This window comes from Manis pentadactyla, chromosome 12, assembly GCF_030020395.1.
Source record: "Manis pentadactyla isolate mManPen7 chromosome 12, mManPen7.hap1, whole genome shotgun sequence".
NCBI lineage: Eukaryota > Metazoa > Chordata > Mammalia > Pholidota > Manidae > Manis > Manis pentadactyla.
Window position 1 is genome coordinate 15,981,872 of NC_080030.1, and position 20,146 is coordinate 16,002,017.

Here is a 20,146-nt window from a genome sequence, read left to right on the forward strand (position 1 = left end):
AGCAGACTCACAGAACCCAAGAATGGAATAACAGTTACAAAAGGGAAAGGGACTGGGGGCAAAGGGGTTGGGAAGGGAGGGAGAAGGGGAATAAAGGGCATTATGATTAACACACATAATGTAGTGGGGGGACATGGGGAAGGCAATGGAGCACAGAAAAGACAAGTAGTGTTTCTATAGCATCTTACTACACTGATGGTCTGTGACTGTACTGCAGTATGTGGTGGGGACTTGATAATGAGGGGAATCTAGTAACTACAATGTTGCTCATGTAATTGTATATTAATGATACTAAAATAAATAATAAATAATAAATAAATAATTTGCACTTACATTGTACAAGGGTTCCGATTTCTCCACATCCTTGCCAACAATTGTGGCCTTTCTTTTTTTTAATAACCATCCTGACAGCTGTGAAGTGACATCTCAGGGTGGTTTTAATTTGCATTTCCCAGATAAATCGTGATAATGAGTACTTGTTAGGCATGTGTATACATTCTTTAGAGTAATGTGTGCTTCCATCCTTAGCATGATCATTAACCAGGTTATTAGGTTTTTTTACTACTGATTCATCGGAGTTCCTTATATATTTTGGAGATTAACCAATTAGCAGACTTATAGTTTGCAGATGTGTTCTCCATCCCAGAGAGTGCCTGTTCACTAATGAGGAATCTGAAGTGCACTGAGGTGCCACAGGTACCAAAGTTTTGCTGAGATCTAGATGGAGTGTGTCTTTAAATCCCATACTCTTCCTGTTATCTGTGATGCCTCCCTTAGAACAAAGTTAATAGCAACATTCTAGATAGCTACTGTGGACTTGTTTGGCATATTTCCATCTAGGCTTTTCCCCATGCATTGTGTTTGTATTAGTAGCATTCATTCTGAATTTAAAAGGTCGAAGAATGAAAAAAGAGAGTTTTACCTCTGGGGAGAATAGAAAATGATATGTCAAAGGAAACCTTGCTGAATTAGGTTCTCCAGAGAAACAGATATATATATATATATAATAGAAGAGAAATTTAAGAAATTAGTACACATGGTTGTGGAGAGTTAGCCAGCCCCAATTTTTACAGGGTAGACCAGCAGGCTGGAAACAGTGAGGCATTCTAATTCAGTCAAGAGGCAGTCTGCTGGCAGGGTTTCTTCCTCTACCATATCAGTTTTTTTCTATGAAGGCCTTTAACTGACTGGCTAAGACCCACCCCTATTATAGCGGGTTCTCAGCTTTACTCAAACTCCATTGATCTAATTGCTAATCTCAGCCATAAAACACTTTCACAGAAACATCCAGAATAATTGGCCAAATATCCGAGCACCAATGTCGGGCCAAACGGAAACATTAAATGAGCCATCACAATTACCTTGGCAAATTCCAAAACTTTTGTCCATTTATTTGGCTTTCAGAAATGTAGGCATGCCCTATACATTTTTTTCCAGAGTAGATCATACCCAAAGCTTTTTATATCACCTCATGTAAAACAAAGGAATCAAAACCCTAGTTTGGTCATTTTTGATTGCGGATAGTTCTTCTTATTAGGTCTGCATGGCTTTATCCTCTTTAAAGGGTGTTCCCTTCTCCAGTATGAAAGATCCTCATCGTGAAGTTGATAGACATTTTAGTAACTGGCCAAAGGTCAAATAAATTAAACTAGCTATTAGACATGTTTTCAGAGAGCCCCAGATCACTGAACAAACTATGTGCAGCATCTCTAAAGGAAAGATGGGCACCCACGTAGTGGACACACATCAGAGGCACAGGCTGATTTCTCAGGATAAGAAATAGGGAGGAGCATCTTCCAGTTGAGCCCTGTAGTGTTACTACTGAAGGGAACTGGCTACCATTGCTGAAGTAAAGTACACAGGGGGACAGCATCTTATTATCAACACAGATATGCAGTTGCAAGGTTCACAAGGAAAAGGTCGGTAGAGAAATATCAAGGATGTTGGAGAAAGTCACATTGCCCATAGCCAGGGGGACCTTGCTGTCTTCCCTCGTCTGAGCTCAGATCACTTTGAGAACATCAGCACCTACTCATGAGCAGGAAACTATTCAAACACACTAGATGTCACTGAACAAACATGTACTTATATCAGTAGTTCCAGCCTTGATTATACATGACAGCCAATGGGGATCAATTTTAAATCCTCATGCTAAGGCTACACTTAAGTCAAATGAAATCATGGTCTATGGTGAAGAGGAATCATCCATACATTTAAAGCTCCCCAAAGATTGTCACAGAAAGCCAGAGATGAGAGCCAGTTACGGGCAATGTTTCTCATAACATGCATCCAAAAGTTGTTTGGATGTGAATAGCTGTGAATTTTGGAAAGGTTCAGGATTGTAATTATAAATAAACCTAAGTTGTACATTGCTCCAGAATGCCGGGGACACAGATGAGAAATTAAAATGCTCCACTCCTATAAAAGGATTTAATAATACACTGATTGTGTGAGGATAGGTTCCCACAAAGCTTCCTCAATCCCGCTGATAATGGATCAAATAATCAATACTCAGATAGGAAACACTGAGGGTATTGAAAGGCACAAGAACCAAAAAAATCATGGAACGAAATGGGCACAATTTCATGCTAAAGCTATTTGGTTTTACTGAATTTTTCAACCCGCACGCTGAGAAAGGTGGCACAGTCACTGAGATTTGGAGGCTTCCCTGATTAGCCTTTGCAGGGCGCCCATCATGTCCCTGTTCCTCAGGCTGTAGATGAAGGGGTTCAGCATGGGGGTGACCACTGTGTACATCAGCGAGGCCACTGCACACTTCCTTCGAGCCCCTGAGGCAGCCGAACTGAAGAACACCCCAAGGCATGTGCCATAAAACAAGCAAACAATTAACAAGTGAGAGCCACAGGTGGAGAAGGCTTTGGGGACTGCCGAGGGGACTCTCAGAATGGAGGAAACGATTTTGTAGTAAGAGAAAAGGATCCCTAACACCGGAACACCACCAAAAATGGCACCAGTAAAATACATTAATATGGCGTTGGTGGGGATTTTAAAGCAAGCGATGTTGATTAGTGGAGAAAGGCCACAGAAGAAATTAGGTATTTCCACATCTATGAGGAAGGTGAGTTGTACCAGCATTAGACTGTGCAATTTGGAGTCCAAAAGGCTAATGAAAATTGACGCCAAAACTAGCAGGGCGCAGAAACGGGGATTCATAATCACTGGGTAGTGCAGGGGGTGACAGATGGCCACAAATCGGTCATAGGCCATGGCAGTCAGGAGTATGCTGTCCATACTTCCAAAAACAATAAAAACTGACATCTGAGTCAGGCAGCCTGAATAGGAGATGACTCTGCTAAGAGTTTGATTGTCCACTATCATCTTGGGGACCGTGGTGGAGGTCAAACCAATGTCATCCAAGGACAGGATAGAGAGGAAGAAGTACATGGGGGTGTGGAGGTGGGGGTCAGAGACAACGGCCAGGATGATGAGCAGGTTCCCCAGGACGGTGACCAGGTCCATGGACAGGAACAGCCCGAAGAGGAGGAGCTGCAGTTCCGGATCATCTGATAGGACCAGGAGGAGGAATTCTGTGACATGTGATAGATTCTTTGTTCCCATGTAGCTGGGACACCTCCTAGAAAGGAAAAAAAGGCTGGAAATGAATGAAACAAGAACACAGGAAGCAAGCACTCCATCTACATTTTGAATTCAATCATATCAAAGTAGAGACTTCAACTCCTGAAGATCATACACGGCAGGACCTTGAGCAATATTTGTCACTGGTGGCCAACTCATTTCTTTTAGATCTCTTGCCTCATTGATTTCTTGTCTATTTACCTGTTTCTAAATTCCCCCTCTTCAGAGACAATCAGCTAAAGTGAGACAGAGGAGCAAAAGATTTAGAGCTGATACATTCATGACTGCACTTACATATCTGTCCCCTCCTTTGAGGAAAATAGATGGGATAAAAATATCATTCTCCGATTAAAAAAATTCACTCCATTTAAAAGACTTTAGGAAGCAATCAAATATACTTTAACTTACCCAACTGCATTACAAGACATTCCCTTAATCTGGAGCATTTATAAACACTCTGTAATGTTACCTGAATTCTAAATGAAAGTCAAGTTGTGTTTAATCAGTTAGAATTTTGATATGACAGTTATCTAGATGGATTTTCATTATTATTTGGTTTTCTGACATCTGTCCTCAGTGGAATTAAGAGCTCACCCACGTATGTGAGTTGTGTTTAAGAGTTTTTGTAAACATAAATCCTAATATGAAGTTTTGTATACAGAACTGTTTGTATCAACTCTACAGCATGTCAAGGACAGTCTTTGTGCGTGAGGCTGCTTTCTGCATTTAAATCTCCACTATATATAGCATTGATAGAAATATTTAAACATGAGAGGCAGGGGGAAAAGATGGTGGCATGAGAAATGAGTCAGAAACCTCTTCACAAAACCATATATAACACAAAAGTACAACAAATACAACTACTGCTGAAAAAGCTACCCAAAGAATGCAGAACAGACTGTCTACATCTGGGGAAAAGAGAAGAGCTCATGGAAAAAGGTAAAGTAATAATGCCATGATCTTGTAGGACGCAAGCCCTCTTTCCCCCACCCCAGCTCACAGGCAGGAGAAAATGAAATGGGGTGGGGAGGGTGTAGAAGCCCTGGACTGCTGAACACCCATCCCTGAATATCTGCTCCTGGAGCACCAACCCACATTAAATGGTGCTCCAGAGATTACTGTGGTTGGAAAGCAAAGGCAGGCAGAATACATGGAGAGACTGAGATTCCAGTTGCTTGTACATAACAGGCACCCACAACCTGCTGCTCCAGAGCAAAGAAAGACAGGCACTGTTTGCAGATGGCATGATATTATGCATAAAAAGCCCTTAACAATCCACCCAAAAACTACTTGAACTAATAACTATATTCAGCAAGGTTGCAGGATTCAAAATTAATACACAGAAATCTGTTGCATTACTGTACACTAACAATGAACCAGCAGAAAGAGAAATCAGGAAAACAACTCCCTTTACAGTTGCATCACAAGAAATAAATTACCTAGGAATAAACCTACCCAAGGACATGAAAGACCTATACCCTGAAAACTACAAAATACTCATGAGAGAAATTAAAGAAGACACCAATAAATGCAAATACATCCCATGCTCACGCATAGAAGAACTAATGTACTCAAAATGGCAATCCTGCCTAAAGCAATCTACAAATTCAGTGCAGTCCCAATCAAAATACCAACAGCATTCTTCAACAAACTAGAGCAAATAGTTTTAAAATTCATTTGTAACCACAAAAGACCCTAAATAGCCAAAGCAATCTTGAGAAGGAAGAATAAAGCTGGCAGGATTATGCTTCGAAACATTGAGCTGTACTACAAAGCCATAGTATGAAAACAATTTGGTACTGGCACAGGAACAGATCCATAGATCAATGGAACAGAATAGAGAGCCCAGATATAAACCTACATATACATGGCCAATTAATATACAATAAAGGAGCCATGGATATACAATGAGGAAACAGCAGCCACTTCAACAACTGTAGCAAAACAGGACAGCTACATGCAAGAGAATTAAACTGGACTATTGTCTAACCCCATACAGAAAAGTAAACTCAAAATGGATCAAAGACCTAAATGTAAGTCATGAAACCATAAAACACTAAGAAGAAAACATGGGTAAAAACCTGTTGAATATAAACATGAGCAACATTTTCCTGAACACATCTTCTTGGGAAAGGGAAACAAAAGCAAGAATGAACAAGTGGGACTACATCAAGCTAAAAAGCTTCTATACAGCAAAGGACACCATCAGCAGAACAAAAAGGCATCCTGCATTAAGGGAGAATATATTAGTAAATGACTTATCTGATAAGGGGTTAACATCCAAAATATATAAAGAGAGCACATGCCTCAACACCCAAAAAAAAATGACCCGATTAAAACCTGGGCAGAGAATCTGAACAGACACTTCCCATAGACAAAATTCAGATGACTAACAGATTCATGAAAAGATGCTCCACATCACTAATTATCAGGAAATGCAAATTTTAAATGCAATGAGATATCACCTCACACCAGTTAGGATGCCCAACATCCAAAGGACAAGAAACAACAAATGCTGGTGAGGATGTGGAGAAAGGGGAACCTTCCTACACTGCTGGTGAGAATGTAAATTAGTTCAACCATTGTGGAAAGCAATATGGAGGTTTCTCAAAAATCTGAAAGTAGAAATACAATTTGACCCAGTAATTACACTCTTAGGAATTTACCCAAAGAAAACAAGATCCCAGATTCAAAAAGCCTTATGCACCCCTATGTTTACCACAGCCCTATTTACAATGGCCAAGATATGAAAGGCACCTAAGTGTCCTTCAGTAGATTAATGGATAAAGATATGGTACATATACACAACAGAAAACTATTAAGCCATAAGAAGAAAACAAATCTATCATTTGCAACAATGTGCATGGAGATAGAGGGTATTATGCTTAGTGAATAAGCCATATGGAGAAAGTCAAGTACCAAAAGACTACTCATTTGTGGAGGGTAACAAGAAAAACTGAAGGAAGAAAAACTGAAGGAAGAAAAACAAAACAGCAGCCAACTCACAGACTCCAAGAAGGGACTAGCTGTTACCAAATGGAAGGGGTTGGGGAGATTAGGTAGGGAAGGAAGGAGAAAGGGATTGAGGGCCAGTATAATTAGCACTCACTATATAGGTGGGTCATGGGGAAGGCAGTACAGCACGGAGAAGACAGTAATGACTCTATAGCATCTTACTACATTGATGAACACTGATTACAGTGCGGTGGCAGGGACTTGATAACATGGGGAACATTGAAACCAGAATGTTGCTCATGAGGAACCTTCATTAGATTATATGTCAATGATAACCTTAAAAAATGTTTCAATACATTTCTAATTCTAAAATTTGTGGAACATTGTTTCCTCATGAAATCAGCACTTATTTACAGGTGAGATTTTACAACCAAGGCATGTCCCAAAGCTGACTGAATCCCAGCCTTCTTAAACTAGATTGAGAACTTCAATGTCAGTCCTTCCTGATCGTGGGGCCTACAATTCTCAATTGTAGGCAACTTGGTCATAGTTCTACCTGGCAGGTAACAACCTGATTTAATTTGAAAAAAATGCAAAAAAAGTGTAATTCAGAGAATAATATAACAAAAGCCTGAATTGTAAATGGAGGTAAGAATGGAACCCAGTTTATAGCATCATTTTGAGAAATGAAAGGAAATAATAAATATAAAGTGCTTAGACCACTGATGGTCACTCCCAATCGACCATTATAATTAACTGTGGATCTTTTAAAATATAATGAGGTGCTGGCTGCTGCCTAAAACCAGTTAAAGTAGAATCTCTGTATGTGAAAATGTTCATAAATCGAATGTACAGTGAGAGCTGAGAACCACTGCCTTTGAATACCACCACTTAGTAAATCCTCCATTAATGCTATTTGTTAAAAGTATCAGTAAAACCCACTCATCATAACAAGCATTAAAAATGTGAGCATTCAGTAATATGTGCTTCATAGCTTATTCTATAGAGATTTGAAATATTACCAATAAAATTTCAGCTTTCATGCACCCCCTTCATGATCTCTTTCCCCTATATATATGTGTCCCTCAAAGGAAACCAGTGTCTAGAATTTTACAGGTATATTCTCTTGCCAATGTTTCTGTGGTGTTAGGATTGATAAAAATATTAAAATGCATTTCTAATTCTATAATTTGTGAAGTACTGTTTCCTCATCAAATGAATACCCTTATTTACAGTTGAGGATTTACAACTAGGGAAGGTCTCAATGGTCTTCCTGAAAACCTAGCTTATTTCCTTATTCTGACAATCTTATGCAAATTCATTTACCTCTCCACATAACACAAGTGAGAATGTGTATGATATAAATATGAAGTATAGTTTTTTGATTGTTCAAATCAGAGCACATTTAATTCTGCTATTCATTGCCTGCATAATTTTCCCATGTAAAAAATCAGATACAATCAACTACCTATTCTTACTGGTGAAATATAGAATCAGGTATATCCCTGAAGTCTGCCTAGTAATCGCTATTCCATGATGGCTCACCTAAAACTCTAAGCTTGTGGAGGAAATAATATTTGTATATCTCATATTTTCAAAGTAAGATGCAAAAGATATTACTCTTCTTGGAAACCCTATGAACCACAATAGGCGCACCAGACAGATCCCAGTGAACCACTTTTTCCATTCCCAGATTCGCAGGTGACTTCAGTGGGTCCCGAGAAGAGAAACCATCTGGGACAAAGGTAGTCTGAGTCTGACATCTTTCACTAAATTTGGAGACTGTGTAAATATCTCAACCAGTTTCTGATGGCATTTCTTACCTAGAAATGGGAAGAATAATATCCCTGAAGTTTGGCCTTTAGTATTGTTATGGAATTTTAATCAGAATAAAATTATTATTGCAGCAGTAGATTACTGATAAATTTAACCTCAAGAAATACATAATGGCTTTTATTTAGTTACATGATATAGAGATCAAAGCATTTCTCATACCAGGGAAGTAGAGCATGGCATGACTTGATATCATAAATGTGGAATCCTGTACATGTCTCAGTCTATGATGGCAATTTGTCTTCCCTTTCTATTTCTCCCTCCTTTAAAATTTTCATTGTTTAAAATCTCCACAAGTTTTTGACACTAGAATATATTTAATTGATATTTGAGTATATAGTGACATATACTTTATAAAAGAAAAATAATAGGCTCATAGAAAGTTCATGCTGTAGAGACACACCAGTCCTGCTGTGCCTTGTCTTATGGGATATTCTGGAAAGGATATACTTGTATAAGGGCAAAATTAAATGTCCTGTCAGACAAATCCATAACTTCAGATCACAGGATATTTTAATCAAACAGTATGAAGCTAGACTATTAATAATAATAATAATATCTGAAATTTTCTCTGAACTTTCTATGTACACAGAGATGCTAAGAACTGGCCCCATATCACACAAGAGATAAGAAATAGAGCAGACAGAATGAATGTAATTTGTGAGTGTCTTATGCCCATATGCTAAGCTCCTCTTCACACTGTTTCCCTGCCCTTCACAAGGCTTAACACAGACGTCCAAGGGTCTTAACAAAACTTAGTTAAGGTAAATCATTTATCTGAGTTTGGACTCCTGAGAATGGAACCCAGCACCCTGACTGAGAAGGGCTACAGTACAAGCTGAAGGAAGAAGACACTTTAAGGATGATGGCAGCAGTGGCGAGAAAGAGATCTGCCTTAAATAATTATCTGCTGATCCTTCTCTGACCCTGGCATTCATCTCCGCTGTCCTTCCTGTGGCTGATGAAGCAAGGGGATGCAGTCATCTCTGAGAGACCCACTGGGAACCTCCAAAGGGAAGAGCACGGTGACCGGGGCGGTCACTGCCCGGAGTGGTCCGGCAGGTTGAACGACATGTTATGTTGGCAGGAGAGAATAGTGTGGCTGGTGCCCTGTGTCTGGATTTTGGGTGGCCAGATTCAAACTCTAATTCATGCATTTCACCCCATGGCAAGATATATTTAAATGCTGTGCTCCCTTGTTCATCTGTAAAATGACAATAATGTGCATTCCTCTTTTGTGGGGTGTGATTATGCAGGTAAAATGAAACAAGCTCTAGATAATGGCTAGCTCCTGGCATCTCAGGATGTTCTTAGGGAAGACTCGTTGTGCCATGCTTTCTGAATTTATCATCACCTCCACTTTATGACCTTTGAGTTCTTAGGGGACAGTTCAGACAGCCCTGTTTCCTGTTATAGTTGTAGTAATGCCTATGGGGTCTAGAATCAGGGTCGGAGGAAAGCAGAACTGTACTAGGAGTCCTTGGACTCCCTCCAGAACCAGGAACATTAACTTCACAGCACACAGAGGCGAAACTTTGCACACTGCTGCTCCACCAGCGGTCCATCCCCATCCCAGATGTCCTGCTTCTCCTGGCAATAAGGAAACAATGTTCCCCCAGTGCCCCCTCCACCCAGTCTCTCAGGGCACTCACTGGGCTGCGCTGTGACTCTGCCGCTGCATGACCAGGGAAGGCCAGTCTGCTGTCCCTCTCCTGCCCTGTGCGCAGTGACATCTGTGGCTGTGTCCTGAGGACTAGCAGGAAGACAGACTCAGGCTTGCCTCCTGAGGGAGATTACTACACTGGGAGGAGGATACTTGGGGACTGTCAACCTGAAAGTTTGGAGATACAGGCCGATTATTAATGCATGGCCTTGGGAGCCCCATGTGCAGGACTCATAATTAGCTAAATTGGTCCATGAGCTCTATTCCCTTAAGGCTTTGCAGTTTTGAGGAACTGTGGGAGGAAAATCAATGTATTTGGTCCAGCTCAATTACTTCTGAGTCCTACCCTTTCCCAGAGGCAAGTGTACTTGGCCCACTCCAGTCACACGTCCGAAACAGAAGCTGTTCCTGGAAAGCTTAGATTATTTTAACTTGCAAATTCTATGGCACTCTTGATTTACTGAAATGACACTGATGAAATATCAGGAATATTGCCAACTTTACTGTTAACATTTGCAAACCAGAACCTGTAAATATTCCTGTATTTAAACATTTTTATGTCTGCAAGGAGAGCTTCCTACTTTAATTTTTTTTTCATGTTTTTCTTTGGGATACATACAATAAAGTGCACAAATCTTAAGTGTACAGCTCAATGGATTTTAACGTGTGTATACACTCACGTAACTATCATCCAGATCAAGATATGAAACATTCTCTCTTGTTTTTCCCTATCATTGGTTTCATTTGTTGCTGATTTATATTGACATATTAGAAAACAAATTGTATATTGCTATTTTCTAACACTTTTTTTTCTAAGAGTATTTCTAGGTGTTTTTTTGAGTACAGTTATATTATCTGAAATTTATCATTGTGGTCTTTTTCCTTATTGCTATTTCTGTCCAAAAGCACAGGCTAACTCCCCCTGAACATTATGCATTATGTAACAGTGATAGAATGGCCATCTGAGTGTCTTCACACGCTATGATGAAAATGATTCAAAGGTTCTACCATTTAACCTGATACTGGTTGTTAGTATATGTATTTTGTTGTTTATATTACTGTTCTACTAAGATTTTCAATCTGGGTCGGTTTTAATTTACCAAAATGCCATTTTAACATCTCCAGAAATGAATATTTTGCTTTCCCCTATTATTATGACCACAACCTTTACTTATTGATGCTTTACTGTGTGCTGAACACTGTCCCAAGCATTTTACATATATTTAGTCTCCTCATGACAGTAACCCCATAAAGGAATATAATTATGATCTCAATAATATTGGACAGAGGTGAGCAAAATTTTCCTACAAAGAGCCAGATAGCAAATAATTTAGGCTGTATAGGCCACCACACATCCTTTGTTATAACTACTCAGTTCCATCGTGATAGCACAAAAGTAGCCCCAGATAACAGGTACATGAATGAGCAAGTCTGTGTTCCAATAAAATTTTATTTATGCAAACAGTTAACAGTCTACTTTTGTCTTACAGATCATAGGTTGGAATAAATTTATAAGTTAGGTACCCAGATCCACAGCTTGAACTTGTCCAGGATTACAAAGATAGAAATGGAAGTTCAGTTTTGAATTGTTGGAGTTCTTATTTTAAATAAAACTATGTATGTAGAAGTTATAATGATGGTGACCACATTTGGTGTGAACTTAGCATGTGACCGAAGTTTTATCACATTAGGTGATCCCCACCGTGTGCTAACGATGTAACCCTCATCAGCTGAGCTCCCTTGTGCCTCTGTTTCCGCATGTCTATGATGTTAATAAGCGTTTGCCTCATAAAGTTTTTATGATCAAGTAAGTGAATATATGGAAGTTACGACTTAAAACAATGAATGACAGAGAAAGAAAGCTCATTAAATATTAAATAGTGTTTCCTTCTGTCTCTTCTCTTTTGTCATAAAACCAAGCAAACCCTTCCCTTAGAGCATCTCTGAAACTAATTTTGGTCCTTTAAACACTTCTCAGTCTAAAAAACTGGGAGAGTGAAGGAGGAATTTATGATTGCACAGAAACGATGTGGTCCTGCCCCAAGCAGCCACACCTGTAGCGCTTTCTTTATGAATCTTTGATGGTACTGGATGGCTTTGATTTGATTTATGGCCAGGGATAATATAACTGCCTTAAATGAAAACAAAAATTTTCTGACTCCTTGTCTGTTTTTAACTCCCTTATGTGTCTGGGGTAATGCCAGGGTGCTAGTTATGATGCCTAACTGCACCAATGAGTTTTGAGTCTCTGCTTGCATTTGACTACCTGACATTCGACTGGCCCAAACAAGTCACTCGACATAAAGCAAGAACACACGGGTGAAAAAATGGTAAAATTAATCTAAAATATGTGAATGAAGGCTATGGTCCTCAGACCATGACATGAGACCATTATAGAGACGAAAGCAACAATTAACACAGGGATCCCATTTGAGCATTCCAAAATTGCAGGGTCATATATGTCTAGAGACTTTGCTCACCGGACACTGAGAAATTTTGCTGTTCCCTAGGTGGTGAAAATGAAGACATTCCAGCTTATTATGGCTCAGGGTTTCCCTTGGATCTCAGTAGAGATGGAGGCTGCCATGGAAATGGGCTAGCTGTACACCATGCTCTCTCAAGTTTAGCACCACTGGCATCTGGGCCACAGAGCTCCTTGTTGTGGGCGCTGTCTGGTGCATTCCCAGAATTCCTGGTCTCCTTCCAATAGATACCATCAGGCCCCCTAACCCCAACTGTGACATTCAAAAATGTCTCCAGACATTGCCAATGTCACCTAGTGGGTAAAATTCCTCCTGGTTAAAAACCACTGCTGTGCACACTGTCTTAAAGAGCCTTTTATCTTGTCCAGAGCAGAAGACAAGTGTTGCTATACTCAACTCCACATTAATATTGGGAGTAGAATACCATATTCCTACATTGCATTCCATGTATGAAGTTACAGGAACTTTGAGAAACTTCACAGAATATAGGTACAATTATGTGTGCCTGCATTGTGCATGTATGGACCTTCTGATTCTCCAAGTGCCAGTGACTCAGAACCGCTATTGTTTTACTCAGGCTTTGTGTGCGAAATTTAGAGGAACAAATACTGGACCCAAAGGGTTGGGAAGTGTCACAGGTGGTTTTGGGTTCTTAAAGTTTAGCACATGTAATTTTCACAAAATACCCCAATGTTGAAATTCCTGGAACACCCAGGGGCATCTGTGCCTTGAGGCATTTCCCCTGCTGCTGCTCTGCCAGTGCTGCACTTGCCCAATATTCACCTTCTTTCCCTTTCTAATAATCATCAGGCTTTAGTTTAAATCTTTTCTCCATTTCTGAGGCACCCGATTTAAAATTATTCTCTCTCAGGTCTTCTCCATCCACCCCCCAGTGTATTTTTCTTAGAGCACTTGTTATTTTACTGACTACTGTTTTCCCTTGAATTTGAATCCCATGTGCACAGTGAGTGTTGTCTGGCTTCTTCATGCCTCTGTCCTCAGCACCTGGAACGCCTGGATACAGGAGGCAGTTGGGTTGGATCTTTCCCTTTGTGCTCGACACTCACATCTCTACTTATTGATTTGTATCTTTTTTGAATGACAGAAAATTCTTGGAATATCAAAATAAAAACCAATACCTACCTGTTCATGATTTTTTTTAAATGAGAAATATAAAAAAGAGCACAGCTTCTCACACAGCTTGGATGGATCTCAAGGGGATTATGATACATGTGAAAGTCTACCTCAGATTACACACTGCATGATACCATTTACATCACATTCTTGTGATAACAAAATTAAAGAGGAGGACAGACTAATGGCTGCTGCGGTTGGTGGTGTAGAGATGTGTGTCTGAATTCAAATGAGTAGCCTACAAGAGCTATTTTGTGGTTATCGAGCAGTTCTGTACCACATGGCAGTGGTTCCATTAATCTACACATGCGCTAAAACTGCAGACACACACATGTGCACACTCATGTAAAGCTGGTGAAATCTGAGTAAAATTTGTAGATTTACACAGGTGGAAACCAGGTAATGGATTGCATGTTCTTCCTTGTGCATATTTTTTCTACAGCCTATTGTGAATCTATAATTATTCCACAATAAAATGTTTAAACACAGAAACACCAAAAGGTCCAGAAAGTTTAGTGGCTTTTCTAAGGTCAGAGAGATAACAAGTCAAAAAATGAAGACTGGAAATCAGGTGTCTTGATTCCCAGTCTTCTCTTCATTCCACCAAGGAAACCCTTGTGACTTTAACAGTCACATAAAAAGTTTTTCCGCACATATCTCAAATGCACTGCTACTGATAATGTTAATAGTAGCAAGTTCTGATTGGATGGGTTTATAGGCCAACTGGACATAGTAAAAGACAGGCAATTATATAAGCATCTGACTCAAATACCTAGAAAAATAGGAGAAAATAAACCCAAATACAAGAGAAAAAATTCTTTTAATCTACTAATTTAAAATTAGAAAGCAGAATAAACTGAAAGTTGGTTGTTCAAGTAAATTAATATATCTAACATCCCTTACAAAGAAGGAAGAGAACACATAAATTACCAATATCAGGAATAAAAAGGGTATGTAGTTGGTTTTCAAATATTAAAAAGAAATTGTAAGATATCATGAACTTTATGGCAACAAATTTGAAAAGTTACGGAACAAACACATACAACTTAGCAAACTAACAGAAGCACAAATAGAAAATTTGAATAGAGTTTTGTCTACTTATATGTCTGCTATAATTCACCTGTGAATCTGTCTTACAAAAGCTTCCTGTAAAGAAAACCCAAAGAAAAATTCACTGGTGAATTATTCCAAACATAACAGAAATAGATAGTTCAATTTTTATACAAAGTCTTTCAGAAGTATTTCCAACTCCTCCTAAGAGACAGCATAAACCTAATTTAAAAAACAACAAACAAGTACAATAAAAGACAAACTTCTCATGAACACAGACATGGAAATAATTTTTTTATGTTAGCATAATGAAACTAGCAAGAGGCAAAGGCAAATAAACTCATACATATCATGTCCAAGGGTGGTTCATTCCAGGAACACAGGATTCTTTACCAATTTAAAATCGAGGATTGTAGTAACTAACCACATTAACAGACTAAAGGATTTTTTTTCTTTTAAGATCCTGATACATGCATAACACAGAGACGACAAGTAATGATTATATAGCATCTGACTACACTGGTGGACAGTGACTGTAATGGGGTATGTGGGGGAGACTTGATAGTAGGGGGAGTCTAGTAACCATAATGCTGTTCATGTAGTTGTACATTAACGATACCAAAACAAACAAACAAACAAACAAATAAATAAATAAATAAATAAGGTCCTGATACATGCAGAAAAGGCATTGGATAAATTCAATCTCTCTACGTGATAAAAAAAATTGGCAACCTGGAATTGAATGTAATTCCTTTCACTTAATACAGATTATTTATGAAAAACTTACAGCTATTATTATACTTAATGGTAGAATACAGAACTCTTTCCTCTAAATAAGGAAGAGGGCAAAGACGCTCATTCACTTCATTTATATTCATCACAGTAAAGCAATGAGGCAAGAAAAGTAACAGTGTAGAAACCAAGCAAGACTTTATTTGTATTGACAGGACTGTATACACAGAAAATCCAAAATAATTCCATTGAATAAATAATTGGATTTACAAATGTCCCTGGTTAAAAGATGTACAATGTACAAAGAGAATTGCAATTATATGTGCTAAACTAAAAATAAAAAGAAATTTAGAAAGCAAAACACACAACACACCCAGAAATAAATAAATGTATTCAATCTCTATGATTAAGATTACAAAACACTGTTAAGAGAATTTAAAGATGGCCCAGGTAAATGGACAGCTGCATTATTATAACATGGAAGACTCAACAGCACAAACAAGTCAATTTTATTCAGGCTTGTCTATAAAGTTAATGCATTTCCAAGCATAGTCTGAGATTTATTTGTGAAAATTGATATGAGATTCTAAAATCAGCATTTCAGAAACAAATTGGAGATAAAGACGGTAAGGCAATCTTGGATTAAAAAGTTGGAAGTCTCCACTATCAGATCTCCAAAACCCTACAGATCAAAATCACGCCTGAGCAGCCACCTTGAGAACTCAAGAAATGTTAACAGCATCTAACCTTTCTGACCTTTCTGAAAAGATTTCTAGAACTGTTTAGCTTTGGGTGAATTCGCAGACTTCATAGTTCCCTCCCATTGCTAAGTAAGCACAAGTGACAGTATTATTACCTCTATTTCTATATCCCACATGCCTACTGCTGCCCCTCACCTCTCTACACATCACAATGGCCAGGACTCTATGTTCCCACTGGTGCAGACTCTGGTTTCTGGGTGAGCATGGCAGCCAGGCCTAAACATTCCTCTGGCCACAGGGATTGGATTCTGGTTGACAACTAAGCCAGTCACATTCAACTATAATAATATTGGAATTGTTCAAACAGACCACTGCTCTCTTCCCCCTGAGACTTCAACATGAAAGAGAGCAGCCTGGATCTGGGGTCCACTGTAAGGAGAAATATCCTGCCAGGAAAAAGAGCTAATGCAGCAAGAGGCTCAGCCAAGACATGCAGATACATTTCAGCCTCAGGACCCGGCCATCCCTGAAGCTAATGAGATCCAAGGACTTTTTAATACTCAAACCAGCAAATTCATTTTAGATTACAACTGAAGAATAAAAAGACGAGCCAAAGACTAGGAAAGGTTATCTGCAATATATGTATATATAATATACATAGTATTTTATGTATATATATAAAACATATAACATTTTATATCTATATGTATACATATGTAACTACTACATGCATACAATAAAGGACACATAACAGAAGGAAGCACTTCAAATAAAAAAGAACCAAAAATGTGTGAAATGCTTCAATAGGAGCCCTCTTATAAGTAAATATCCAAGGATCCAACAGGCACATAAAAAAGTATTAACATCATTATGTATCAGATAAATGCAGACTAAAACCCAAAATAAGATATTAGCATATCCTCTGTTCAATGGCTAAAATTAGGTGTTTGCCAGGTATGTGGAACAACTGGAAATTTCATACATTGCTTTTGGGATTATAGGTGGAATTAACTTGTTTGAAAAACTGGAATACTTACCAAACTAAACAGAGTCTCCCCTATGATTCAGTCATCTCCTTCCTACATACAAAACAGATGCCAAGAGAATTAAGTGTTACATCTGTTGAAAGAGGAATTAAAAGGCAAAATAGACATTATGTATGGTGAGAAAAGAAAGGAAACAGATTAACTGTACAGACTATATTTTGATATCTGTATGAAAATAAAAAATAATCAAACAATATTGTAACAAAAGCCAAAGTTGTGGTTGCTTCTGTGCCACAGTTCTTGAGAAAGCAGATGAATGAACTTCCTGGAGTCCTGGAAAAGTACTTATCAGGGTGTGTACATATGTGACATTCCATCGAGTTGCACACTATAACAATAAGTGAACTTCATGCATGTTGCATGCATACTGTACACATGCATAGTGTATGTAAGCCTTAATAAAACTTTAAAAAGTGATTAAGGGAAAGTGGTACAAGTGTATTTTTAGACAAAAAGAGAAAATATAACAGAAAAAACAAAGTCCAGCTAAGTATACCTGAAGCAGCACAAACCAACTAACTTTCATCTTACATGAAAAGTAGTCAAAACTTGTTTGAAGGTGTCAAATATAAATATTTCCCCACTGAAACAGGATGACACCTGTCTGATGCTTACTTCAATGATACCTAATTTCTCTCACTGTTCACAGCTCCTCCTCCTTTTGAGATCACAGTACACTTGCCCAGATATCTTTCCCCTTGAGCAGAGTGACATGATGAGACTGTACTATGTCGATGACAACAATCCTGGCCCAAACTGGGGTCAACTCTACAGAGTCACTTGATTTGACAAAGACATGTTAATACCAAACGACAGTGTTAGAACTTGCCAGAAATTCTAAGAAGCTGTGTATGGCTGTGATGGAGAAACTCAAGGCTATGCCTGTGTAGTTGCTGCCTCTGGGGGAACTGAAGTCAAGCACTTAATGTGCTCTTTTCAGTCAGTATTGACTGGTGGGTCTAATAATCAGGAAAACAAGCTGGAGACTGGAGTCCACAGGCCCCTAAGCATCTTTCTCCCTGTCTCATGACCCCACTAAACTAAGAATGGCTTCCTTTCCTCTGCCTTCCAATCCCTCTGCAAACTATTGTTTCAGACAAGGCTAATCTGGAATTGGATAAGGAAACGATCCTGGGAAATGCAGTGTCCCACGTTCAAATTAACACACAAAAGAGGCCAACCAACTTTACTTCTACCTTTCCCATCACAAGGCCTCTTTTAAACTCAGGGAAACATCCAGCCCACTTACTAGCCATGAGAAAGGACAAAGAACAAAAAACTGATGACCCCAGGGAGGTCCTCTGAGTAATAAAAGGGGGGAAAATATTAGGCAATTTGCAGTATCTGCTATCTGGCAGATGAAATTACCAACTACCAAATGAAATGAAATCACCAACTACTAGAGAAATAACAAATAGCAAAATGTCTGCACTACAAATACTACACACCTATTAAACAATGAGTTAAATAGAAACAAAAAGACTACTCCTGCCTACATATGAAAAACTGTACTTCAAATCAACCAGAGGTCCAAAAGTGTCCACTGTTCTGGGAACTACACTTATATCTGAACCAAAATAAGTACCTCATAATTAACCATATATGGCTAGAGCTGAAAAGGTATTAGAGAGAAATATATCACCTTAAATATATTAGAAAAAAAGCACTGAAAATCAATGAGCCAGCAGCCCACTTTAAGGGTGGACTTACATGTACACTAAGGTGGGAGGAACTAATAAAGGCTTTGCCACATTCCTTACATTCATAAGGCTTCTCTCCACTCTGAGTTCTTAGGTGTTCAGTGAGGGAGGAGGAGAAACTGAAGGCCTTCCCGCATTCCTTACATTCATACTGTATCTTTCCAGTGTGATCTCTCATGTGTACACTGAAGGACAAAGGACAACTGAAGGCTTTTCTGCATTCTTTACATTCATAGGGTTTCTCCCTACTTTGATTTTTCACATGCGAATTAAAGGGGTGGGAAGATAGAAGGCTTTTCCACATTCCAGACATTCATATGGCTTCTCTCCAGTATGTTTCCTCATATGTATACTTAAGGAGGAGGGACAGTTGTAGGCTTTCCCACATTCCTTACATTTATAGGGTTTCTCTCCCGTATGTGTTCTGACATGGATGGTGAGTTTTGAGGACTCACTGAAGGCCTTCCCACACTCTTTGCATTTGTAAGGCTTCTCTCTATTATGACTTCGTATATGTATTATAAGTTTAGAGGAAGAACTGAAGGCTTTCCCACACTCCGTACATTCATATGGATTATCTCCAATATGAATTCTTCTGTGTTTTGAGAGTGAAGAGGAACAACTGAAGCCCTTCCCACACTCCTTACATTCATAAGGCTTATCTCCACTATGAATTATTTTGTGTTCTGTGAGGGACGAAGAATAGCTGAAGGTTGTCCCACATTCCTTACTTTCATATTTTGTCTTTCCAGAGTGAATCTTCATATGCGCCCTAAAGAATGAAGAACAACTGAAGACTTTTGTATGTTCCTTACATTCATACGGTTTCTCTTCAGTGGCAGTTTTCACATGCTTCTTAAAATAAGCGAGAAAGTGGAATGCTTTCCCGCATTCCTTTCACTGATAGGTTTTGTTCCTGTGTGAGACTTGATGTGATTCTTAAAGGGATAGACAATCTGTGAAAGCCTTTTTACATTCACAGAATTCATAGGATTTTACATCAATGGTTCTCTTCAGTATATTAAGATGTGAAATTTGGCTGAAGGTTTGTCCACATTGATTTTCTTCATTACATTCATAGATGTTCTCCTCCTCATGACTTGTTTTAAAAATGAAAAGCATATTATGAGTAATAAATTTTTACCATTTTCACTGATTACATACATTGTCTGCCCTGTCAAGATATAAAATCAAAGCTCTCAAAGAAGTCTGTACAATATCCAATGTTATCTTGAGTTTTTGACTTACAGGA

General features: G+C 38.7%; 1 protein-coding gene and 1 pseudogene across 1 annotated transcript; both read right to left on the reverse strand.

The window, feature by feature from the left end:
• Positions 1–2,646: 2,646 nt before the first annotated feature.
• Positions 2,647–3,588, reverse strand: LOC130679744 (olfactory receptor 7E24-like). Its single transcript, XM_057489181.1, has one exon. It carries the CDS (start codon positions 3,577–3,579, stop codon positions 2,647–2,649), a length of 933 nt encoding a protein of 310 aa, XP_057345164.1. The 5' UTR covers positions 3,580–3,588.
• Positions 3,589–9,897: 6,309 nt separating this feature from the next.
• LOC118921048 (zinc finger protein 699-like) lies at positions 9,898–19,659 on the reverse strand (annotated as a pseudogene).
• Between the last annotated feature and the right edge of the window lie 487 nt (positions 19,660–20,146).

Excerpts from the sequence above, each read along its gene's own strand:
- LOC130679744 (XM_057489181.1), bottom strand. The coding sequence starts at position 3,579 with ATGGGAACAAAGAATCTATCACATGTCACAGAATTCCTCCTCCTGGTC.